Raw genomic sequence first — 27380 nt, forward strand, 5'->3', positions numbered from 1 at the left:
AATTGTCATTTAGTTATTATGTTTAGAATTTTACAAGCTGACAAACAAGGTATAATTTTACACTTAATTATTTCTTGTGTACAAGAAGTTTGAGCTAACTTTCTTTCTATAATATAATATGATGGTAGCTGTTCAATAGGAGGTTGCATCATATTCCCTAATTTTCAGATTTACCAAGACTTTTAAATATATTAAAAACCTCTTTCAGAAGACAATTGTTCGTGTTATATTCTTGTATTTTTAAATCTATTCCTAAGCCCTTTCAGGTATTTAACATCAGAACTTTATATCTTTATATTTTACAAGGAGGGAGGGGCGGTAAAAAAAGTATAAATATACACAAGGAAATCCCTGTTATGGCAGACACTCTTTGATTAGTAATTTGTGTCTTTTGTCTTAAGTTAGTTTTGTTTGTGCTTTGTTCCAATCTGACAAGTCAAACCATTTCAAACTGATATTTACAAGTTGTTCTTTGTTGTGCTGAACATTACTTTCCCAGGTTTTGGGAGAGTTGAGTGTCCAGAAACATGTTTAAATCTTGCACATTTTTTTAGTGCCAGACAATGTCTGTAGTTTGTTCATGTCTGACAAATTTGTTTTTCATTCATTGTTTTGTCATAAATCAGGCCCTTGGTTTTTCTGTTTGAATTGTTTTACATTTTGTTTTTCATGCAAGAGTCAGTTTTTATCTACTACAGGATATGAGTTTTGTTTAATTCTGAAGATTGAATAGTGATCAATAATTGCTTACAACTACATCATTTGAACTCTGATGGACAGTTGTATCATTTGCAATCATACCACATCTCCTTATTTTTCAGATAGAGCTACTTTACCATATCTTTACTAGAAACAGTAATATTTTTTTCTGTAAATCAATAATCAGCTTATTGTAATTTAAAAATAGTTTGTTTACAAATGGTGACAAACAAATTGGACACAAATCCTAACTTTAATATTATAACTTATTAACTTACAAAAATATAACACCAAAAGCTGTTCCAATAACAATTAGCAAACTACAAAATAAAAATACAGAATATTAGTTAGGCAACTATCACTAGATGTGTCAGGATGACAGAATGTCTGATCTCTCAACCTTAAATTTTATAACACAACAGGCATATTTATAAGTCAAAATAATTGCACCATTTACCATGTCTGATAGTATTGTTCACACACTGTGTCCATTCAATGAAATTTTATGTGACTGTCTAACAAGTGAGAGGTCTTACAAGCTATACAATCAGGTTTTATTCACCCTTTTCTATACCAAGTCAAGAATATGACAGTTGTTTTCCATTTCTTTGATGTGTTTGAGCTTTTAATTGCCAATTGATAAGGGACCTTCTTATTTGAATTTTCCTTGTTGTTCAGTTTTTTTTTTTTTTTTTACATATATTTCTGGACTTAACACTTATTTATCTCCTCATAATCAATCCCTATACGGAAAACGGTAGTATTTAATTTTCCCAGCATTAGGTTGGCCTTTTGTGTACCCAAAACAAAATGGGTACAATATATTTTTTTATTTATCTATGAATAACTGCAGTGTGTAAATTTATAATATAAATTTTAAAACCTATTGAAATATTTCCTAGAGAATTATTCAAAAAGGCTTCCAAAATTTCATAAATTTGGTGCAAAATGACAGTGGGCATGGATAACATAAACCAGCTCCATTGGAAATTGGTCATGATACTATTTGGCTTCAATTTTTAGAATACAGTAATAAAGTTCTAACACCACACATAACTGTTTTATCCAGGTTTTTATTATAAAAACTGGTAAATTTAGAAAATGTTAGTATTGTCGCCTATGGCAGATTAAATAGTACCGTTTTCCCTATACTCAAGATAGCAAGGGAAATCAAAATCAATCAGACTTCAGTCATATTATACTATTTTGAAGCATTTGATAAGAACATTTGATTTTTATCACAAAGAATAGAATTTTTTATCTGAGAACAGTACTGTGTTGAGAAAAGTCCTGAGTCATCATAATAAGTCAAATTGATGGGTACTGATATAAAACTTTATTCTAGGGGGCCAATATTAACTATATTGTATAAACTGCACTAAACTATTGTTCTTTTGTATTTGATTTCACCTTTCGCAAAGATTAATTCAATTCAAAAACCCAGAATTCAAGTCTCGACAAATATTTTTAACTAAAATATTTGCCTTTTTTGCTGTGTAATTCCTTAAATGTTTCAATTGGGTATTTCCCTTGACACAATCTATTAAAATTGGATTTTGTCTGGTTAAGTTTCTAGTGTTCATATAGTAAGGCAACATTTGGTCATACTAGAAGCATTTTCACTGTTAGAATTGCTCATCTAAGAAAACAAGAGGCTCTCAAGAGCCTGAATCGCTCACCTTAATTCTTTTGGTTAAATCTCTCATCAATGATTATTTTGGCTTTTCAATTTATTTAAATGTTTTTTGGATCGTCCTATTTTCTTCAAAAGCCAAAAAAAATAATCATTTTCTGCTATGTTCTATTTTAGCCATAGTAGCTATGTTTCTTGACATACAAGGAAATAAAATATAAAATTTATACTAAATACTCTGAAACTCATTTAGCCTAAGTTTGGCTGAAATTGATACAGCAGTTTCAAAGGAGAAGATTTTTTAAAGTAAGTCAACATGATGAACAAATTGCGAAAAAAGTCCTTAAAGGGCAATAACTCCTTAAGGGGTCAATTGACAATTTTGGTCAAATTGACTTAATTGAAGATCTTACTTTGCTGAACATCATTGCTGTTTACAGTTTATTTCTATCTATAATTATATTCAAGATAATAAACAAAAACAGCAAAATTTCCTTAAAATTATCAATTCAGGGGCAGCAACCCAACAACAGGTTGTCTGATTCATCTGAAAATTTCAGGGCAGATAGATCATAACTTCGGATACAATTTACAAACTAGATACCCTAAGGAACATTCAGTTAAAGTTTGGAAGTATTTGGCCCAGTAGTTTCAGAGGAGAAGAATTTTGTAAAAGATTTTTAAGATTTACGAAAAATGGTTAAAAATTGACTATAAAGGGCAATAACTCCTAAAGGGGTCAACTGACCATTTCCGTCATTTGACTTATTTGTAAATCTTACTTTGCTGAACATTATTGCTGTTTACAGTTTATCTCTATCTATAATAATATTCAAGATAATAACCAAAAACAGCAAAATTTCCTTAAAATTATCAATTCAGGGGCAGCAACCAAACAACAGGTTGTCTGATTCATCTGAAAATTTCAGGGCAGATAGATCTTGACCTGATAAACAATATAGCCCCAGGTCAGATTTGCTCTAAATGCTTTGGTTTTTGAGTTATAAGCCAAAAACTGCATTTGACCCCTATGTTCTATTTTTAGCAATGGCGACCATGTTTGTTGATAGATCAAAACTTCGGATACAATTTATAAATAAGATACCCTAAGGAACATTCAGTTGTTTGTTAAGCCTTATCTGAAAGAAGTAGAGAAAGAGGTAAATCAGCATTTAGGGGTGGGGACATACAATTATCCATATTTCTTTAAGCAATGGGGACATACAAGTATTAGTTATAGTCAAGGTTTCCACAATAACCCAGTATTGCATTGATGGTGTCATAAGAATTCTTTATAGCTTTGTGCCGCAGTATAGGGAAAACGGTAGTATTTTATTTTCCCAGCATTAGGTTGGCCTTTTGTGTACCCAAGGCAGGTGAAGGAAGTCAAATTAGGAGCACTGTGATTGGATGTATGGGTACAATATATTTTTTTATTTATCTATGAATAACTGCAGTGTGTAAATTTATAATATAAATTTTAAAACCTATTGAAATATTTTCTAGAGAATTATTCGAAAAGGCTTCCAAAATTTCATAAATTTGGTGCAAAATGACGGTGGGCATGGATAACATAAACCAGCTCCGTTGGAAATTGGTCATGATACTAATTGGCTTCAATTTTTAGAATACAGTAATAAAGTTCTAACACCACACATAACTGTTTTATCCAGGTTTTTATTATAAAAACTGGTAAATTTAGAAAATGTTAGTATTGTCGCCTATGGCAGAATAAATAGTACCGTTTTCCCTATACCAAGCATTGTTCTCATTTTATGTATAGTTACTGAGAAACAGCCTCACTTTTAAACTTAACCTGAAACTTGGAATGTCAAGATAATAAGACAGAAGTCAGATGGGCATATTTTACCCGTCATGCAAAGCACTTGAGGAACATACATTCTTATACAGTATGAAACTGTGTTCAATGCCAATAGACCTGACTAAATATTTTCTTCTATAGACAATAAAGAATAATCAATGTAGCAGAAGTATAATTTTATTTGACCGCTTTGGTATGATGATCTCTGGACACTGTCAGTGACAGAAATGACATATAAGCTAATTATTTAAAAATTATATGAAATATATATTTCATTCATTAGAACTCATCAAATCTGATCTACATGTGACCAGAAATTATATTTATAAACAATTTCAAAAGTTTCTGAAAGATATTCAGTGTATTCTGATTTCAATTACATTTTAACTAATAATCTAACCTAACACATTTCGGAAAAACTGGTTTTCCAAGTTAAGATTACTTTAAATTGAATAAGAGTACAAATTTAACTTGTTTCAGTGTTTTACATTATTTATAGTTCCAGAATAATTACAATGGTCCTTTTTTAATAAATGTAAATCAAAGCTTTTGATTAAAATGAAAATTTGCTTTAGCATTTTGTTTGTTATTCATGATGAACCAACGCAAAAGACCACGTAATAATGCCAAAAGAAGCACTATTACTAATGGGATTATACGGTTCTAAAGCTAAACATGTGATGAATTGTTTCAGTGAGCTTAACTTGATGTCTAATTAATAGCTATAGAATTACCATGATTCTGGAACATGGGATGATAACTTGTCTGTATAATGGAAGCCTGAAAAGAGAAAACAGCATTAGTGTTTTATAAATCTTAAATCTTAATTCAATGTACTTCAAATTGTCATAAAATCATTTATGAATGATACAAGGTCTCCCCTGAACCTATACTTCCTTTAAGCAAGAAGTCATGTTAATGTTACCTAGCTATACTTCCAAATTTGGCCAAGAACAGCTGTTATAATACTACAAACATTATTATAAGGATCCTTCAAGTCATCCAGAAGTTAAAGAGCTAGACATCAGTAATAATACTATTAGATCAATATGTATCTGAATAATATTTACAAATACAAGACAAAGTGATTCTTATATACTCTATGAATTTCTCGCATGAGTATAGTATTACAGTAAAGTACATAAAATCCTCATGGGGTATAAGATTCAAATCTACTCCACCATCAATCAGTTACTAAAGCTATCAATCATCAGTACAGCCAAGGAAATCAAATCTAGCACCACTGCACAAGTATTTTAATGTCAAAAGAAAAAATATTTGTGAGGTATATCAAATAGTTTCAATGTTAATAAATGACCATCCTGTAGCTGTGCAATTGTTTGATTATTGCACCAAAGTAACACATCCAAGAGTACATCATGGATATGTTTGCTTTAAATTCATTCAGTACCTCATGAAAGAATACTATTTGCCAATTAAATAATAGTTGACACAGAGAACTGTCTTGCTTGTATATTTTTGAAAGTAAAATGCATATGTTGAAATCAAAATACCAAAGTTTAACATTCAATAACCAATCATCTTAGATGCACACTTTATGATCATATGTCAAAATCAACAGAAAAGCTAAAAATCTTGGACTAAATTACCAGCACTAACAATCTGACATGGAACTCACATATAAAATATCATAAATAATATCACAACTTAAGTAAATGCATCATTTTAAAAGATCTATTAGAAGAAATGTAAACTAGAGGCTCTAAAGAGCCTGTGTCGCTCACCTTGGTCTATGTGAATATTAAACAAAGGAAGCAGATGGATTCATGACAAAATTGTGTTTTGGTGATGGTGATGTGTTTGTAAATCTTACTTTACTAAACAGTCTTGCTGCTTACAATTATCTCTATCTATAATGAACTTGGCCCAGTAGTTTCAGTGGAAAATGTTAATAAAAATTTACAAATTTTATGAAAATTGTTAAAAATTGACTATAAAGGACAATTACTCCTTAGTGGGTCAATTGACCATTTTCAGATTTGCTCTAATTGCTTTGGTTTTTGAGTTATAAGCCAAAAACTGCATTTTACCCCCATATTCTATTTTTAGCCGTGGCGGCCATCTTGGTTGGTTGACCAGGTCACGCCACACATTTTTTAAACTAGATACCCCAAAGATGATTGTGGCCAAGTTTGGATTAATTTGGCCAAGTAGTTTCAGAGGAGAAGATTTTTGTAAAAGATAACTAAGATTTACGAAAAATGGTTAAAAATTGACTATAAAGGGCAATAACTCCTAAAGGGGTCAACTGACCATTACGGTCATGTTGACTTATTTGTAAATCTTACTTTGCTGAACATAATTGCTGTTTACAGTTTATCTCTATCTATAATAATATTCAAGATAATAACCAAAAACAGCAAAATTTCCTCAAAATTACTAATTCAGGGGCAGCAACCAAACAACGGGTTGTCCGATTCTTCTGAAAATTTCAGGGCAGATAGATCTTGACCTGATAAACATTTTTACTCCATGTCAGATTTCCACTAAATGCTTTGGTTTTTGAGTTATAAGCCAAAAACTGCATTTTACCCCTATGTTCTATTTTTAGCCGTGGCGGCCATCTTGGTTGGTTGACCGGGTCACGCCACACATTTTATAAACTAGATACCCCAAAGATGATTGTGGCCAAGATTGGATTAATTTGGCCAAGTAGTTTCAGAGGAGAAGATTTTTGTAAAAGATAACTAAGATTTACGAAAAATGGTTAAAAATTGACTATAAAGGGCAATAACTCCTAAAGGGGTCAACTGACCATTTCGGTCATGTTGACTTATTTGTAAATCTTACTTTGCTGAACATATTTGCTGTTACAGTTTATCTCTATCTATAATAATATTCAAGATAATAACCCAATACAGCAAAATTTCCTCAAAATTACAAATTCAGGGGCAGCAACCCAACAACGGATTGTCTGATTCGTCTGGAAATTTCAGGGCAGATAGATCTTGACCTGATAAACATTTTTACCCCATGTCAGATTTCCTCTAAATGCTTTGGTTTTTGAGTTATAAGCCAAAAACTGCATTTTACCCCTATGTTCTATTTTTAGCCGTGGCGGCCATCTTGGTTGGTTGACTGGGTCACGCCACACATTTTTTAAACTAGATACCCCAATGATGATTGTGGCCAAGTTTGGTTCAATTTGGCCCAGTAGTTTCAGAGGAGAAGATTTTTGTAAAAGTTAACAACGACGACGGACGCCGGACGACGCCGGACGCTGGACGCAAAGTGATGGGAAAAGCTCACTTGGCCCTTCGGGTCAGGTGAGCTAAAAAACAGCAGCATAAAAACAAAAGAATTTGCATACAAAACATATGTCAGACCAAAAATAGAATATTGTAGTGTTGTCTGAGACCCCTGGCAGAATCAACGAAATACATGATATTGAAATGATCCAGAGAAGAGCTGCCAGGTATACACTTAATCAATACAGTTACCAAAGTAGTGTAACAGCCATTCTTGAACATCTGAGCTGGCTAAGACGAAATCTCGCATCAGTCCCCATGCTAAACAAACTTCAACCCCGATTAGTATTCATTTTAAACCAGCAATACTTAATACCATCAAAAGAAAACAAGTTTGTACAGCCATTCTCTTCAACAGATTACAATCATTTTAATATATAATAAAAGTATTTTTCTATTCAGGGGAGTCATTTGAGTGAGTATAATATTTTCCTCAGATATCATGGATATATGAGATATAAACATATTCAGCATAAACTACTGTACTAACCTTCAGTATGCGTAAGTATTGACAGGACAATATTGTCTTATAATGCAAAAAAGAAGATGTGGTATGATTGCCAATGAGACAACTCTCCACAACAGTTTTAAGTTTCATTCTGACATTAATTTCTATAAATTCTTTATATCTTTTGAGTCTTTTATTATTCATATCAGAAAATGTAAAAGTTACATTGTCAACTTATCGAAAGATAATGTTTATTATATTGTATAGAAATTAAACAGATTTTTTTCTATTCCATCCCCAATTTTAAACCTCCACCAGTCATAAACACTATAAACCTAAAAGTCCAAAATCTAATCACAAATTGCATATCATGCATTAAAGCCATTATTCAAAATTGATGACCAAATAAAATCAAATTCAGCAAAACCACAATTTACCATTACCAAAGTATTACCCTGCATTGAATAGTTTCTAATTGTATAGCTAATGTCAGCTAATGTTCATGTGAAGCTGTCATTTGTTAAGTTACAACATTGCTAAAGACAGTGAACATAACATAAAATTTCCTATGGTTTCTCGTTACAAGACAAGGATCAAACCGTGATGATTTAATTATGTTCTGCAGTATGTCTTCTCCAATCAAAGAAAATCACTCAGTTGTCTTACTTTTTGTAGATTACAGGATTTCAAAATACATTCCAATAGCATGAACATTAAATAATAATTCAGTTCTGAGATGGAGCTTTCTACTGTGGAAAATTTCATTTACAAAAAAACAATATATGAACTTGATATCACTGACAAGTCACCAAAAACAAATTGTTGCTGAAGTTTTGTTTGCTTGTGATTTTAAAAGAACAACAACTGTGAATAGAATGATAATAGGTTTGGTAACATTCATACTCAACTTTAACAGTTACAATTCAAACAGAATAAGTCAACTAATACAGTGCTTATTTGTTAGGTGGATTCGTACAACCCCTAGAACAACCCTGGCTACAGATGTGTTGTGAACAGAGATGTGAATGTACATTGTATATATACAGCTGTACTACCAGTATTTAGATTTACAATTTTTTTTTTAAATCATCATTTTGACTTAATTAATCCATATCAAAATCTGCCACAGGATGTGTAATGCAAATAAAACAAACCAGTGCAATCACAATATAAATTTAAGCACTTTGACAGTAATTAAATTTGTTTATGATTATAGTAAAATATTTATAACGTTTTTGTGAGATGCACATGTACCAATTTCAAATCCTTGTGAATTGAAACCATGAAAGTGTTCTTTCATACTAACTTATGTGTACCAAACCCTGCTTATATGTGGCTTGCAATTCTAATAAATGTACTTACTATTAGCCAAACCTGTGGAACACAATACATGTACATGCATAAATTTGACAGGTTTAATTATATTCTCTTAAAGGGGCACTTAAGCTGTCAACTTCGTGGTCACCGAATTGACTCAAATTCTCATATTTGATTTATAATAATGTAAAACATTTATCCAAACTACCAAAAGTCTAAAATAAACAGTTTACATAGCATGGGGTAGATAATATTTAGGTTTGTTTCGTGTGTATTCTAGACCAGACGCCATCTAATTAACTATCGATTTGACCTCAGATGACCATATAAGCGATGTAAACATGAATAAAGATATGAATAGATTAAACCAACACGTGCAATTGGATTTTTTTAGGTCTGTTTGAGTTTATTTTATAGGGGCTGCTTCATTTGTTCTAGGTTGGGCTATGCCTGGTTCACCCTATCACGTGACCGGGTTAAATATGGCTGAAAATAAAACAAGTGGAACCGGCTGATTTAAAGATGGCGACAGAAGTTCAAATTTATACTTTTTTGCTTTCTAAGCTAGGGATAAAAAAAAATGAACCTGTTAACAATAAATTTATATTTTTTAAATGCAATCTTTTTTCTTAGGCCTTATTCATCATAAAAGCCTTTCTCCGAGATAATTTTATAAATTTAAGTCTGATTGAAAAAAAAATCAATCTTCACCTGTCAAATTTCAACAATTTATCTAAAATTGCACTGATTGCTTGCCGGTGAGTGAAGACCGGCAAGGGCGGCGTATGCCTATTTGCGCCTGTGGCTGATTTTACATGAAATGAAGCAACTGTGCCTATACTGGAAGGGTCGACCGGCTAACCCGGGTAAAGCCACTGTGGTAAATGAAGTAAATGTACTACCATAGATTAAAAATATATGTTTTTCATTGTTTTTAACCTTATAATAATGATTTTATACGGATCGAATCAGTAATCAAATGATTTACGGTAGAATCCTTGCAGATTAATGTTATGAAATTTAAAAATCATGAGTCTTTTGGGAAAATTTTAATACATGTTTGATGTTTAATAAAAAGTTTGACAGACTTGGATGGAATAGAATTTCATCCTATTTTTTTCGGGAAACTTGGATGAACTTATGGGCAGAAATTATTTAATGGCAATGCTGTTTTTTCTATGACTTATGGAAAACTTATAATAAGTGACAATAGTCTTATCATGAATTGGACCAAGTTTTCCTAATCAAAATAACTTATAGTGACAACAGGGCTTTATACTTATAAAACTAGTTGTCTTTTATGTTGCTCAAATGGTTTATTTGTATTTGAATCTTACTGCTACTTTTTTATCTTCAGTGTCTCATTAATTACGTAGGCTCGGATGAAGTCACAAGTGTTCTTTGAAAGATTAGTCATCCCTCAGATTATAAATAATTCAACAAATTAAAGATTTCAAGCCATCTTTATTAAATCATAACCATATAAATTTCCTTTTAACTGACAGGTTATAAATAGACATGATTTGTATGTCCGCAGCTGATTACATTGTCCATGATAAAATACAGCAGAATGATTCCAAGAATCTGTTTTATTGGACTTTATTGGCATATAAATGTAGCTGCTTGAGCTATTATCAGCTTATTATTTGACTATTGATTTTATATAAGATATTTCAGGAATAAAAGAAATAGAGAAGAAACATTTTTTTTTAACAAGGAATATCACAAAGAGTAAACAATGTCTTGTTTTCCATACGTTCCTTGTATTATTTATCATGTTTATTGTTCATACTATCTTACTTTATTTCCTTGAAACTGTTAGTGCATTTCTCAAAACCAATATAAGAGCTTGGATAATGCTTTATCTTAAGTAGAAATATAAACAAGAAGATGTGGTAGGAGTGCAAATATTATGTCTGAACATGGCAATCAACAAGAAAACTTCATGCCTTTGAGACTTATGAAAATACCAGGAAAAACATATAAACACCACAGTATAATAAAACAGTTTTAAAAGTATCTATGATATTTCAAGGGAAAGTCTAACATTTTTATCTACAGCTACAGGCAAGAAGTCCTCCTAAAAATAACTTTTAAAATAGCATGAAATTATCAATACAAATAAAGTGCATTTAACACCATTAGTTCTTAAACCCAAAGCACAACAAATAAAACATCAATCAAGATCAGAGAGTGTGGAGATTGCGAAGAACAATCAAATTCTAAATCTATTCTGAGTCTCCGTAAGTTTGGAAGCTCTTGGTCTAACTCTTAACAAGATATTTCCATTATATTTTTTAAAATTATAAATCACACTTAGGAAAAAACATCTTGCTTAGCCATTACAGAGGGAAAAAATGACATTTTTTAAGTTGAATGAAGTAAGAGAGGAATTATTAATATGGACCCTGAACTTTTTTTCCCCCATTCCTATTTACACTGGCCAGATAAATATGTTTCTAGGATTCCCAGTACTGGTATAGAGGGAGAAGAGAAACTTAAAATTCATCAATCAAATTCAAAAACTGCCTAAAGTGTTTTTCCCCAATAACAAGTGGACACATGCTGAAAATGTCTGGCATTCTTAACTAAGTTTCGATAATATGTTGACAGTCCTAAATTACATTTTTTACTACAACTATCAAATAAACTTAAATATAGTTGAACTATTGCTTTAAACATCTTAGAAACAAACTTAACCATGAAAACTTAACATTGACCGATGAACCAACAAAATGAGAACAAGGTCCGATGAAACCTGCCAGACAAACATTTACAGCTTACAATCATTCCATACAACTATATATGGATTATAATAAAGTTAACCTATTGCTAAACTTTTATCAGTTTTCAAATATAAAAAGAAGATGTGGTATTATCATGATGATAGTCAATAAAACAACTCTCGATCCTTAATGGTATCTAAAAGTCTACTTAGCCATCAGATGACCACCATTTTATGGCACTGCTAGAAATATGCATTCAACAGGCTCTGTAACTTCAGCATTTCTTAACTATATTTAGTCAAAATAAAATCAATAATTCAATTTTCCAATTTCAAGCAAAGAACACTTTTAACCTTATGGTGTTATATATACCAATTTGAGACTTCACTAGCTGTTACATCTATAGGCTTTCCTGTCTGGACTTTAATAGGTTCTTGTAACCTGATCTCTGTTTCACAGACCATAAATACACATTTACATCATGCAACTACTTGACCAATCTAATTTGTTAAAATATCAGTAACCATTTTGTGAAAGAAACATATTGAATAAGGTTCTATTTATCATGATTGCATATGAAATAATGTCTATTCATTTGCAAACATAGTAGGTATATTTAACAAAAGGAGAAGCAACAGAGTGTCTGCTTCTATAATCACATCAAAATGGAGTACTTCATCTGTCTACAATATATGGCATAAAATACTTAAACTTGTTTGCTGGGGTTGTTGTCTGAATGAATTTCAACTACAATCATAGATTTCTTTGGATGCTTGTTTGAATTTATTTTATTTTGACAGTTGTTTAAATTTTTTGAATGCTAGTCATGTTAGTGCTGTATGTTTACAATTTGATTGTCACAATAAACAATTATATATGTCTGTTTGGGTTGCTCATCCAAATGTCAATATAAAGGAACTAAAAACAACCGTCATACAAGTGTAAGGTTTAGTAACTTATAAAACTCATAAGGGTTCTGCTGAACCCAGTGTCTCACCTACTTTTGCTACAAATCCAGGATAGTATAAGAAAGTTATTGAAATTTTAAAAACTTTAACCTCAGAGCAAATGTTATGATTCCAGGCAGAAAAACTAAGTCCATTTATAAGTAAAGTACAGAAAAAATGGAATTTTATTTTTACAAAATTTACTTCTAGATACACTCTTATGATCATAAACAAGTTTTAGTCCAAGTTTGGTACAAATCCAGGATATATTCTAAGAAAGTTATTTAAATTTTAAAAACTTAAAGAGTGAATATTTGTGAATGTCGCTGAAGCTGACGCGGACAGAATGTAGGATCACTGACTCGCTCCTTCGACTTTATTGAAAGTCGAATGCTTAACAAAAACCGGGTTGAATCCCCTATTTTCTGTACGACACAGGAATATGACAGAAGTTTTCCATTAGTTTCTTTAGTTGATACAGTTGTCTTCCATACAATACACATAAACAGTCAATGTATGGAAATGGGAAAAAAAAAATATTTTAATCATACATTGTTCATGCTCTAGAATTGTACTTATAATAAGAGATACCATTCACAGAACTTTGAGTACTTTTAAAAATAAGAAAAAACATTTACAGATCTTTAACATAATCAATTATATTTATCTCTGAGGTTTTTTGACAGGATCTCTCATTTCCTTCCTGGTTAAATACAACCTTTTCCCATCATTTTTTAAATGGATTTTATGGGAAAATAAATGTATGTTGCTCATACTCAGTGTCCTTATAAATGAAAAGAACAGTGACCTTCCCATAAGGCAACACCCTTGTTCAGCATTTTTCTATGGCATCACCTCAAATAATTTATTGGCTTTTTCATTCTACTCATTATTGAAGACTTTCACAATTGAAACATGGTAAAGTCATGAAAGTAAACCGTCACAAATAGGAAACTTTCCTTGAATTAAAGAAAAACATATTCATTAAATAAGGGAAAATTTAGAGAGGAAAATTTAATCTGGATGAAAACTGAGCTCCTCCAAAAGCAATGACCATTTTTTTCTCATTTAAGATAGGTTTTGTATGCCAATCTGATCTGATCTTTCTTGTGCCTTCTGTATATGCATACATTTATGCCACTCAATGCTACTCAACCTGTGAATCACCAGCCATCATCTCCTTTTATTAATATCCAGCTGGAGAATTGTCGTCCAATGCATATTTGAGAATTGTATGATTATTACTCTTTCTTTTTGCAAACAAATCATAGAAAATTTAATAACATCAATTGGAAATATAAAGGTCAACATCTATACTTTTTAATTGCATCAGTATACCTTGGTATACATCATGTATGTTGGTAAGATTAAATTGCAGACATGTGAAATGTCATCAGATTTTGAACAGCTCTTATGATTTTTGAGCTATCAGGTGCCTTTGGGATTAATCCACATCACATATATTGGAATTACTTTTTAAGTCTCACATTGATGTAGTTTGTTTTTTCAAATTTTAATGGAAACAAACATGTGATTCTTGTACATCAATGGTAATGTACTTTTATAATGACCTAATCACTTGCTAAAGATTGTAAAGTTCTTAAAAATATTTAAACATTTTCCCCTCTTAACTTCATTTCGGAAAAATTGATTGACCAATAAAGATATATATAAAATCGATGTCAATTAAACAAAACTTGCAGCAATTTTGACCCCCAACCCCCAAACTATTTGAATTATTGTTTTATCCTTCATTGATTTTTTTAAGTTGTCCATTACTAAGGTTACTTACCAATTTTGCTGAGTCCAGCTAATAAAACAACAATGGTAAAAATGAAAGGCTCTCGTAACTCATCAAATTTCCATTCAGCGATTTCTACACCATGAATATGACCATGGACATGATGATCTGTTTTGTTTCCATCGTGAGGTGTATTGTTACTTTTGGTACTACTATTATCTGCGTTGTGCTTGAGATGGTGGTTAACTCCTCCTCCAGTATTACAAACACACAGAGAGAAAGACAATGTCCAAATGAAGATCAAAGATGTTAACGTTTTTATGTTCTCCATGATTAGTTCTTGGCTTACTAGGATGTAGTATTCTAAATCTAACTAACTGTCAAATTATTCCTTCACATATTAAGATTCATGTCTGAAAAGAAATTTAGCATGAAAAATAAACTAGAGGCTCTAAAGAGCCTGTGTCGCTCACCTTGGTCTATGTGAATATTCAACAAAGGACACAGATTGATTCATGACAAAATTGTGTTTTTGGTGATGGTGATGTCTTTGTAGATCTTACTTTACTAAACATTCTTGCTGTGTACAATTATCCCTATCTTAATAATAGGTTTCAGTGGAAAATGTTAGTAAAAATTTACAAATTTTGTGAAAATTGTTAAAAATTGACTGTATTAAGGGCAATAACTCCTTAGGGGGTAAATCGACAATTTTGGTCATGTTGACTTATTTTTAGGTCTTACTTTGCTGTAAATTATTGCTGTTTACAGTTTATCTCTATCTATAATAATATTTAAGATAATAACAAAAAACAGCAAAATTTCCTTAAAATTACTAATTCAGGGGCAGCAACCTAACAACCAGTTGTCCACTTCATCTGAAAACTTTAGAGCAGATAGATCTTGACCTGATAAACAATAACAATCCCTATCAGATTTGCTCTAAATGCTTTGGTTTATGAGTTTTTGTAAAAGATTGTTAAGATTTACGAAAAATGGTTAAAAACTGACTATAAAGGGCAATAACTCCTAAAGGGTTCAACTGACCATTTTGGTCCTGTTGACTTATTTGTAAATCTTACTTTGCTGAACATTTTTGCAGTTTACAGTTTATCTCTATCTATTATAATATTCAAGGTAATAAATAAAAACAGCAAAATTTCCTTAAAATTACCAATTCAGGGGCAGCAACCTAACAACCAGTTGTCTAATTCATCTGAAAATTTCAGGGCAGATAGATCTTGAACTGATAAACAATTTAACCCCCGTCAGATTTGCTCTAAATGGTTTTTGAGTTATAAGCCAAAAACTGTGTTTTACCCCTATGTTCTATTTTTAGCCATGGCGGCCATCTTGGTTGGATGGCCTGGTCACCAGACACATTTTTTAAACTTGAAACCCAAATGATGATTGTGGTAAAGTTTGATTTTATTTGGCCCAGTAGTTTCAGAAGAGAAGATTTTTGTAAAAGTTAACGACGACAGACGACGATGGACGCCAAGCCATGAGAAAAGCTCACTTGGCCCTTCGGGCCAGGTGTGCTAAAAACGGCAAAATTTCCTTACAATAACCAATTCAGGGGCAGCAACCTAACAACGGGTTGACCGATTCATCTGAAAATTTCAGGGGAGAAAGATCTTGACCTGATAAACAATTAAAGCCATATCAGATTTGCTCTAAATGTTTTGATTTTTGAGTTATAAGCCAAAAACTGCATTTTACCCCTATGTTCTATTTTTAGCCATGGTGGCCATCTTGGTTGGTTGGCCAGGTCATGCCACACATTTTTAAAACTAGATACCCCAAAGATAATTGTGGCAAAGTTTGGATCAATTTGGCCCCGTAGTTTCAGAGGAGAAGATTTTTGTAAAAGATTGTTAAGATTTACGAAAAATGGTTAAAAACTGACTATAAAGGCCAATAACTCCTAAAGGGGTCAACTGACCATTTTGGTCATTATTCATAGATCTTACTTTGCTGCACATTCTTGCTGTTTACAGTTTATCTTTATCTATAATAACATTCAAGATAATAACCAAAAACAGCAAAATTTCCCTAAAATTACCAATTCAGGGGCAGCAACCCAACAACTGGTTGTCCGATTCATCTGAAAATTTCAGGGCAGAAAGATCTTGACCTGATAAACAATTTAATCCCATGTCAGATTTGCTCTAAATGCTTTGGTTTTTGAGTTATAAGCCAAAAACTGCATTTTACCCCTATGTTCTATTTTTAGCCATGGCGGCCATCTTGGTTGGATGGCCGGGTCACGCCACACATATTTTAAACTAGATACCCCAATGATGATTGTGGCCAAGTTTGGTTTAATTTGGCCCAGTAGTTTCAGAGGAGAAGATTTTTGTAAAAGTTAACGACGCCGGACGACGACGACGACGGACGCCGGACGCTAAGTGATGAGAAAAGCTCACTTGGCCTTTTAGGCCAGGTGATCTAAAAAGGGAAAAATGCAAATAATTTGGATGTCTTCATCATTTACATTATTTCAAGCATGCTTATATATGTCTATAACATAACATTAAAAGAGACAACCTTTAAATTATGGATGCAGTTTACCATGAATATTGTCTGTGAAGAGTGATTCTAAGTAGAATAATGTAAACTATTTTTAACACAGTTACTAAATATTTGAATTTTCTTCTTATTTTCTTTTTTAATATTTATACTTAGTTTTCATTGACATTTTACTTTTATAATACCAGATCTAGACCTATGTGCCATTGCATTCAATTAATTGAGGTTACATGTATATTGAAGCATTACTGAAAATATTGACTAGAATTTTCTGTATACAATGAGTGTTATCTTAAATTTTAAACTACATGTATAGGCAATTAGACAGTGACTGTAGGGTATATGTTAAAATTGCTTTAATTCTATAACAAAATTATGAAGCTGAAGATCAAATATGTTATCATTACCTTTCATACAAGCCACGAAAAATGTGACCAAAGTTTTCCTTTAACACGAATTGAAATGAAATTTATAATCATCAGCAGTTAGGAAGTGGCTGCATTAGGCAGATATCAAAATTGCTTAACCTTTACACTTCAGGGTTTAGGGGCTAGCTGAAGCATGCCTTTGGGTGTGGGATGTTTTCACTGTGTTGAAGACACATTGGTGGCTTAAAGCTTTTTTTTTTAATTCTCTATGGTTAGATTGTTGTCTCTTTGACACATTCCCCATTTCCATTCACAATTCTTTCAATTCAAATTTTTGTGATTTTATAATCCATAAAAAGAAAAACTACTGACCTTTTATTACCATAGCAGATATTCCATTTATTAAGTTAAACAATTATGCTTCCTCCTGTTCTGTACAACCAATCATCTGCAGATAGAAACAAACGTAAACTACTTAGTGCAATTGACAGATTCATACATAACCTGATACACAAGAGAGCTGCTGGGTCACTCTCAAGGAAATATATCCAATATCTCAGACCTACATGGCATTTACCACATCACAATTATCTTTAACCGTCATTATCATCTCACTTAAGGCAACCAATCAATTCCCAATATAAATTGAATAAATATCTTTAAAGATATCCTAATCTGTATGTTCTTCTTTATAAAACAGTCAATATGTATGCAGAGAAATACCAATTTAGGTATAGCAACATCATTAAAAATAAGTCAATAATTTGATATAAATGTTTGCAACTTCACACAATAAAAAGATTACAACACAACCATGAGATCTAATATGATTTAATAAACTAAGTAGATATCAAAAGATGTAGTATTATAGTGCCAATGAGAAAACTCTCCATTAAAGTATCAATTTGTGTAAAAGTAAACCATTATAAGCTGATAAGCTTCCCTTGTAAAAATAAACATTTTTAAAAGCAACAAATATTGTAAGTCCTCAAAATCCCTTTGCCTTAAACGGAGGAATGCAGTGGCAGATCTAGAAATTTTCATAAGTGGGGGCCCACTAACTGACCTAAGAGGGGGCCTGCTCCAGTCACGCTTCAGTGATTCCCTATATAAGCAACCAAGTTTTTCCCCAAAAAAGTTCCATAACTTCTCAATGTCAATTTAAATATATATAAACCATTTTGTAAACCAGTCACCAAAGTTTTGTTTAAAGCAGTATTGAGTTATTGTCTGAAAACTGGATAATCGTCCATGTTTTATGAGTAAAATCCCATAACTCAGTAAATTCTATAGTTTATAAAAATCAACATGAATAGAAATAAATAATCACCTAAGGGATTTTCAAAGGGAGCTAGTATGAAAAATGCTGTATTTGGCATAACTTTTTTGAAATTGGAATCCTCAATGCTCTTCAACCTTTTACTCGTTTGGCTTTATAAATATTTTGATATGAGCGTCACTGATGAGTTTTATGTAGACGAAACGCGCGTCTGGCGTACTAAATTATAATCCTGGTACCTTTGATAACTATTTACACCACTGAATCGATGCCACTGCTGGTGGACGTTTCGTCCCCGAGGGTATCACCAGCCCAGTAGTCAACACTTCGGTGTTGACATGAATATCAATAATGTGGTCATTTTTATAAATTTCCAGTTTACAAAACATTGAATTTTTCGAAAAACTAAGGATTTTCATATTCCAGGCATAGATTACCTTAGCCGTATTTGGCATAACTTTTTTGAAATTGGAATCCTCAATGCTCTTCAACCTTTTACTCGTTTGGCTTTATAAATATTTTGATATGAGCGTCACTGATGAGTTTTATGTAGACGAAACGCACGTCTGGCGTACTAAATTATAATCCTGGTACCTTTGATAACTATTGTCCTGCATTTTTTGTTGTTGAAATTTCAATCCTGCCTTAAAATGTTTCACTCTTTACCGTTCAGGTTTTTTTTTTTTAGTTTATCCTGACTTATTTTTTACATAAATTGTCATCTTGGTTTGTTTTGGTGTTTTTTACTCAAAACTCCTGTCCCATCTTTTTTCCAAATTTCATCCCCGAGCCCCATATAAAATCAAATGGTAGTGTTTTTTAGTTATTGTCCGGCATATAGATGACTGACTGATAGACAATGGTATACAATTACATGTCCTAGAAACGGGCGTATACAAATTACATGTTTATAAAGGATCTCTTCACTGAAAAACTTTAATCTCAGACTGCCAGAAGAAATATAATGATCAGCCTACTGTTTCTATAATCAACACACAGAACTATAAGTCATATTTCATCAAATATTTACAAAAGCATAGGATTAAAGTTTCGGGTATTAAAAAAATGTCTCATGAATAATTAATGATAATCAGTAATAAAAATCCTAGTGGTGGAACAATTCATCACATATGGAGATTCCTGAGGATAAAAAGTTACGGTGTGGGACAGCTCATATTTTACATTTGGAAACATAGATCAATGAAGATATTTAATCAATCTCTTTAAAGAGTATTCTTGCATAAACAATCTACATAAGCTCATCATAACACTATTTATCACATAACATGCAATTGTCTGGGTGATTACATCAGAAACCGGGCTAGACTTACAAAGTGCTTATATGCAATACCACCATTGATGTGCCTTCCAAACATGTTACAACATTAATTTACTTGTCATTAATTACTTATAATTAACTTTGCTGGTCAGAGAGGGAAAATTTACCAATTAAACTACTCTATATGGCCTTTAACGACAAGGTAACACTTAAACTATGGAAGTTACATTTTTAATAAGTTGATGTGGTCTAGAATCTCTCTAGATTGCTGGAATCAGGTCAAGGGATTTGTGCTGTAGAGAATGTATAAAAGGTGTGAGTTCAAATCCTGTTTGGAGACAAAAATATGTAGGCATAAAATCTAATATTATTATGAACACTGTTGGTTTTAATTTTCAGACTTTCAGTATTCATTTAAAAATATGATTGTTTATAATTAAAACTTGCAATTAACCTAAAAACAGCAATAAACTGCATCTTTTATTCCAAAGTTTGGAAACGTGCACATGATGTTGAATCTTGCCTTAATTGGATTATTGGATAACAGGAATAGGATATTGAATTGTCAATCCTCTAGAAATGGACATCTGTATAAACGTATTTCTCTTATTCTTACTTGATTTATTTTTTCCCTGACTGGTTGGTTATTTTTATTTAATCCAAGTGTGGTACCTTTGATCTTAGTTATTTATTGGTCAATATTTAATTATGAAATCCAATTGTTTTGCTTTCCTCTGAAATTCCTATTGTGACGTCATGAAAAAGACAACCATGCCTGATGACACCACATAGAAAGGACACTTCTTTTTGCAGGTTGTTCCAGAAGAAGGACTGTCTGATTATATTGTTTAAAATTCCTAAAAGAATCCTAGTGTAATACAATATTAAACACTGTCAACACTTAAATTTGAAAATTTAACTGTCTAGATTAGATAAATATTGTATAAAACTTGATGCAGTGGGAGAATTTATATTTATTTGGCTATGATACTTTGTACATCTACAATAAGTAATTAATATCATGTTTCAAAATAAGCTTAAGGAGGCTCGCGGGTATAAGATTTTCAGGAAAATATTCAAACATTTATTTTTCATTACAAATTTCATTAATTACCTTTAGTAGTTGTTACTTTATCATATGGCACAAAAATCAATTCGTGTTGGCCCAAGACGACTTTTGAAATGTATATATCATTGAAAAAGCTCCAAATTATCTCCCTTTGGTGCAAAAATGCCATTTTTTAAAAACATTAAGATTGAAATATCTTTTTTAACTCATCAGTGACCTATATTTTTTATTGTTGTTTTCGAATAAGCTGTACATGAACTAAATTTGTAAAATTTAAGCGATTTCTGTAATTTTGTTCTTTTTTTATTTCGATATTACCGCTTTTTCTCCTATTGGTTCAACAGAAGAAAAAAAACATTAACAAAAATGTATACCTCTTTCGAAGGCAGATTGTGAGCGGAAATGAACGGTGACCCAATTTTTTTATTTCATTTTTCTATTGAGTATAACATGTATAAGATAAAGTTCATTTATAGAAAAATATAGCGAAATCCTATATTAAATAGAAAATTTGATTTAGACCCACGAGCCCCCTCAAATAAAATAAAATCATATCTGGAGATACAAATTCCCCCATCCAAGCTTTGTATTTTTTTGTGTTAAAAAGGGGCATAATTCAAGAACAATAAATGACTCAATGCTCAAATTTGACAATTATCTGTGTGTTGTGGTTTCTAATGGCTTAATATGCATTGACTAAATTAAGCATTATGCACTTTGTAATTTTCCAAGTTATGTAAGATTTAATGTAACAACAATGAAATCACTTTATCAAAGTTGAATAAACACAAACTGTGAAATCTATATAAGCAGTAGGATATATCCAGTCTCACTGATATTATCATATACATGGGAAATACATCAAAATAAAGATTGTTTCTACTTTTCTTAAATATCATTATACAATTAGTTAGCAGCATCACTGCCACTTGGATAGCCAAAATATCTATCACTCACATTTGGTGATTTTCATTGCATGCTAGACCAAAATTAAGGCTTTGAGTCTCTGTTGGTGAGATGTATCCTTGGCAATTATACTGAATCTTCTTATTCTTATATAAATATTAAATAGTTTTATTTTAAAATAAGTCTCCACTTCTGTCTATACCATTCACATTCTAAAAACAAGTCAAACTGAAGGGAATTGTACCAATTTGTTCTGTCAGTAATAAAGACAATTAAATTAGACTTTCTAATCTGTTCATCTCCCGGGAGAGCGATAAAACAGTTCAAATTGTTGTTCCTGACCTATAAGAAGTCATAAATGTAGTGTCTGATTAAAGCATTGCAAATTAAAAGTTTTCAATTAAGCATTAGGAATTAAAACCTATTGATTTCTAAATGAAATACAACAAATTGACAAAATAAAGCACATTATTAAAGAAAACATTATGTCAATGTTTAGCAACAAATAATGTTTTATCCATTAACATGATACGGTATAGCAGGTATTTTCGCAGGGTGTAAATTTTCACTTATTTCAGTGGAAAGAACAAAATTGCCAAAATACATTTTTTTTTTGGTTACCATGCATTATATCATATCTATATGTTTTGTTTCTAAAGTGGAACTATAAAATCTTGCATATTGATAGTTTTAATCTATGAAATTTAAACACAAGGTTTTTGACCATAAAAGGAAGGTTGGATTGATTTTGGGAGTTTTGGTCCCAACAGTTTAGGAATAAAGGCCCAAAGGGTCCAAAGTTAAACTTTGTTTGATTTCATCAAAAATTAAATAATTGGGGTTCTTTGATATGCTGAATCTAACTGTGTATGTAGATACTTAATTTTTGGTCCCATTTTCAATTTGGTCCACATTAAGGTCCAAGGGGTCTAAACTTAAACATAGTTTGATTTTAACAAAAATTGAATCCTTGGGATTCTTTGATATGCTGAATCTAAAAATGTACTTAGATTTTTTATGATTGGCCCAGTTTTCAAGTTGGTCCAAATCGGGGTGCAAAATTAAACTTTTGTTTGATTTCATCAAAAATTGACTAATTGGGGTTCTTTGATATGTCAAATCTTACTGTGTATGTAGATTCTAAATTTTTGGTCCCGTTTTCAAATTGGTCTACATTAAGGTCCAAAGGGTCCAAAATTAAACTTAGTTTGATTTTAACAAAAATTGAATCCTTGGGGTTCTTTGATGTGCTGAATCTAAAAATGTATTAGATTTGTTATTATTGGCCCAGTTTTCAAGTTGGCCCAAATCTGGGTCCAAAATTATCATATTAAAGTCATAAGAAACGAGTGACCGGTAAAAAATAATATTCTTTCAATTCTTGAACCAATGCATACAAACATAATAAACTTAGTCTTCTGTGCTTGAATTTATCATTTTTTTCGTGTAAATTTCGTACAATTGTCAGTGTTGTTGTGAAAATATGGCAGGTAATTAAAGTTCGTGTTTTGAAGCCGAAGTTTAACAATTGTCACCTGTTTGTCAACAATTGACGAAAAATAAACAAAAAAGCATGGAAATTGAGCACGTGTTTAACATGTAAATTAAGATAATAGTTTATTTTAAGGACATCCATGCGTATTGTGGTCACCAGATTTTTACGATATTGGTCACACTGAGGTCACCTTGCATACGGAAAATATGTTGGGGGAATTACTTGCTGGAAGGTAAAAAGTAAACTTCTTCTAAATATGAATAAATTAAAGAATTTTCTTCAGAAAAAAGTATATGTACATAAGTTTTATAATGAAAACTATCCGTTGAGTTATAAGAATCATATGCACTATTTTTTTTTATTTGAGGTTTCTTATGACTTATGTGCAATAACAAGAAATTTTCAATTGCATAGTCATGATAGTATTCAGCAATAGCAAGACATCTTCAATTCCACAGTACATTGTATTATGCAATAGCAAGAAATTTTCAATTGCACAGTATTGCGCAATAGCAAGAAATCTTCAATTGCACAGTATTGGGCAATAGCAAGTACTTTCAATTGCACAGTATTGTGCAATGGCAAGAAATATCTAATTGCACAATATTGTGCAATAGCAAGAAATTTTCAATATTCTTTGAAAATTTGAGTTACCTTTCTTTGTCCAGATATTGTGAAATAGCAAATTTTTTTTTCAATTGGAGTTATCTTTCTTTGTATAGAATAGTAGTTAAATCAACTTCAATCATTGTTTTATACAATGTACAATGTATATATTCACTTTTACTACCAACAGAAAAATTAAAACAATCTTTACCATTCAGTGATAACAAGCCCTTTTTTACATTTTAATATTTTATGATGTATTTAAATGAGAAGTTATTGTTAGGGGCCATTAAAAATTTGAAATGAGATCAGTTTTGGAGTAAGGGAAAGGGAGATGTGATATTTTTTTATTAATACATGTATTCAACAGCATAGTGAATTGCTCAAAGACAAAACAAAAAAATTAAGTGCTTAGACCACATTCATTCTGTCTCAGAAACCTATGCTGTGTCAACTATTTAATCACAATCCAAATTTAGAGCTGAATCCAGCTTGAATGTTGTGTACATGTCCATACTTGCCCCAACCGTTCAGGGTTCAACCTCTGTGGTCGTATAAAGCTGCACCCTGCCAAGCATCTGGTTTAATATTTACATGTAGTTTACAGAACAGAATCAAAATACACAAATGTATCATATAAGGTTATAAAGGGACAAAACTGAAGAATATTAATCTAAGTGCTTGTAAGCACTGAAGGGTAAAGATTGCTGTAATTTTTTCAGTAAACGTTGCATTGTATATATCATTGGTTGTAGTTGATGTACCTTAATTGTAAAAAATTATTTTCAAAATTGGATTTATCTCCCTTTGTCCATAATTAGAGTTGATTCAACTACAATAATGGACAATGGTAAATAACTCCAATTTCAAATTATTTTTTTTTTAAATTACATTATCATTTCTAGAAGAGATATCAAATTACTATTTTTCCATTTGTAAAGGAACATAGTAAAATCACAAAAATTCAAACTTGATCTGTATTTTGTCATGATTGTGATAATCATATTGCATTATGTATAATTAGTGTAATAACATTTGGTTGAGGCAAACTTAAGTTAGAGAATGCAAACCAAATATTCAGCATTTATTTCATTTGTGAAGGTGCATAACTTAAAGGCATACAATATAGTTTTGAACCCGTATTTACATTTTGATAAAAATTTCCATATAGAGTAGACTATTTTTTACCTGATTAAATCAAATATGTCATAAAAAAATACTTTTATGTGCTACTTTTTGAGTAAATTGAGGTTGAAATTTTGCATATTTGCTCAAAATTCGGATTTGTGGCCTTATTTTCCCTTACGAAGAAAAAAGAAACTTTTGTTTTAAAATTGTTTTTTGTTAAATACATTTTGTAAATAATTTGTAATTTCTGTATTTTATAAGTATCATGAAAATTTATACATTTTTTTATCCAGAAACAACTCATATTTATCAAATGTTCATGAATGTAGAAAAAGCAGCATTTAAATTTTTTGCTGTATATTTACCAATTTTATTATTTTTTAACTGTTTATGTTTTCATAAAAATTGGCACACATAACGTACATGACATGCATAATCTTCTTGAGTAATCAAACCAAATGGCATTTTAAAATAGAGGGGTCCAACTCTTTATCAAGTTGTAACCAAGTTTGAATGATAAAAATCAGTCGAACACTGAATATTTACCCAATAATTAAGTCATAGTTTGACATCGCAAAAATAACAATTTACGTTAGTAATGTCATTACCTCCCCTGTAGCTGTCTTGTATGCCCTTAACATGCTTAACAAAGGTAAATGTGATGCCAGTAAAGTTCAAACTTGATCTGTGTTTTGTGATAATAAGCATTTTGTTTAACCATGTTAACATTTTTTAGTTTAATAACATTTGGTTGAAACAACATGAACAAAATAAAGTAAGAGAATGGAAACCAACTTTTGGATGTCCTGACGTACAGACGGACAAGGGTAAAATGTATATGTATATAAACCAATTTAATTTCAAATAAATTAAAAATTATTGCATTAAATTCAAGTCAAAACAATTACTAGTAATCAACATTCAAAGTCTACTGACTAAAGATCGTAGAAGAAAATCATATGATTATTGAACATGTTTGAAGTTAGTCTATAATATTATTTGGACTAGTTTGAAGTCAGTATTCGATTTTGAATAAAATAAGGTTCAAACGAACCTATGATCCAGCATGTGGGTAAGAACGTGTCAGGTAAAATCGTGTCTTTGGAGCGAAATGACCCGATACCTACTTGTAACAAGTAAACACTAACTATTTGTTTTAAAAAAAGAATGCGGAACTTCGGCAAAACGACAAAAGTTAGAAGTTTCACTTCCTATTAAGCCCATTACCGTTACATTTTTGTCATGTACGTAAATCAATTGTAAAACCTCGGTCAATTTTAAATAGAATTATGTATCTTTAAGCGTGGAAGATGTACATATTCTTAAATAAACACTTTTAAAAAGTCTTCAATCTTACTTTCTTGTTTGATCAGTGTGAGTAGCCTCCCCTTTTTGTAATTCTACTTTTAAACCAATAACGGAATATCAATTCCGAAATTTTTCTGTCCCCAGTATGTATGTACGTAGATCCCTCCGTTTACGGAACACCCTTCAGGAGCTGTGAGGGTACAGCGGAATCCGTGTACACTTCCTATTAGAATTAATGAAGATACAAACGAATTTACAACAATATTTACAAGAATTATCCCCACTCCAACACGAGGGAGTGTTAGGACACTGGGCAGAATCTGTTATTATGGCGGAGGAATGTATAGTATGTTTAAGTGGAGCGAAAAATAGTATGTTTAAGTGGAGCGAAAAATAGTATGTTTAAGTGGAGCGAAAAATGGCTATTACGTTTTCATCCGGACAAATGTAAAGTACTTCCAATTTCTACCAAATCCAATTATGGACAAGAAAGCACTTTTAAAATGTCGACATACGATGGATCTGAAATCACACTAGAAATAGTTCAATCAGAGAAAGATGTAGGAGTAACTTTGATTCAAAGCTAAAGTTTGATAAACACATACAGACACAAGTCAACAAAGCAAACCAACTAGTTGGCATTATTAGAAGAACTTTTAAATATTTAGATTATAAAAGCTTCTGCCTACTAATTAAGGCGTTAGCCCGTCCTCATCTTGAATATTGCTACTAGTGTATGGAACCCCCACAAACAGAAAGATATCGAGACAATTGAAAATGTACAAAGTAGAGCTTCAAAGATGTTACC

The 27380-nt window shown here is 31.4% G+C and overlaps 1 protein-coding gene across 2 annotated transcripts in view; it reads right to left on the reverse strand.

Annotated features, from left to right (window-relative positions):
* The window catches only part of LOC134712393 (Na(+)/H(+) exchanger beta-like), a 45620-nt gene extending 30588 nt beyond the window's left edge, over window positions 1-15032 (reverse strand). For both annotated transcript variants that reach the window (XM_063573892.1, XM_063573893.1), the window contains exons 1-3: window positions 14654-15032; window positions 4889-4934; window positions 978-1019 (exon numbers count right to left, since the gene is read on the reverse strand). In XM_063573892.1, the coding sequence (XP_063429962.1) occupies window positions 978-1019; window positions 4889-4934; window positions 14654-14933 (368 nt within the window). In that variant the 5' untranslated portion in view covers window positions 14934-15032. The remainder of the gene's footprint in view (window positions 1-977; window positions 1020-4888; window positions 4935-14653) is intronic.
* Window positions 15033-27380: the final 12348 nt, after the last annotated feature.

This window comes from Mytilus trossulus, chromosome 3, assembly GCF_036588685.1.
Source record: "Mytilus trossulus isolate FHL-02 chromosome 3, PNRI_Mtr1.1.1.hap1, whole genome shotgun sequence".
NCBI classification, from domain to species: domain Eukaryota; kingdom Metazoa; phylum Mollusca; class Bivalvia; order Mytilida; family Mytilidae; genus Mytilus; species Mytilus trossulus.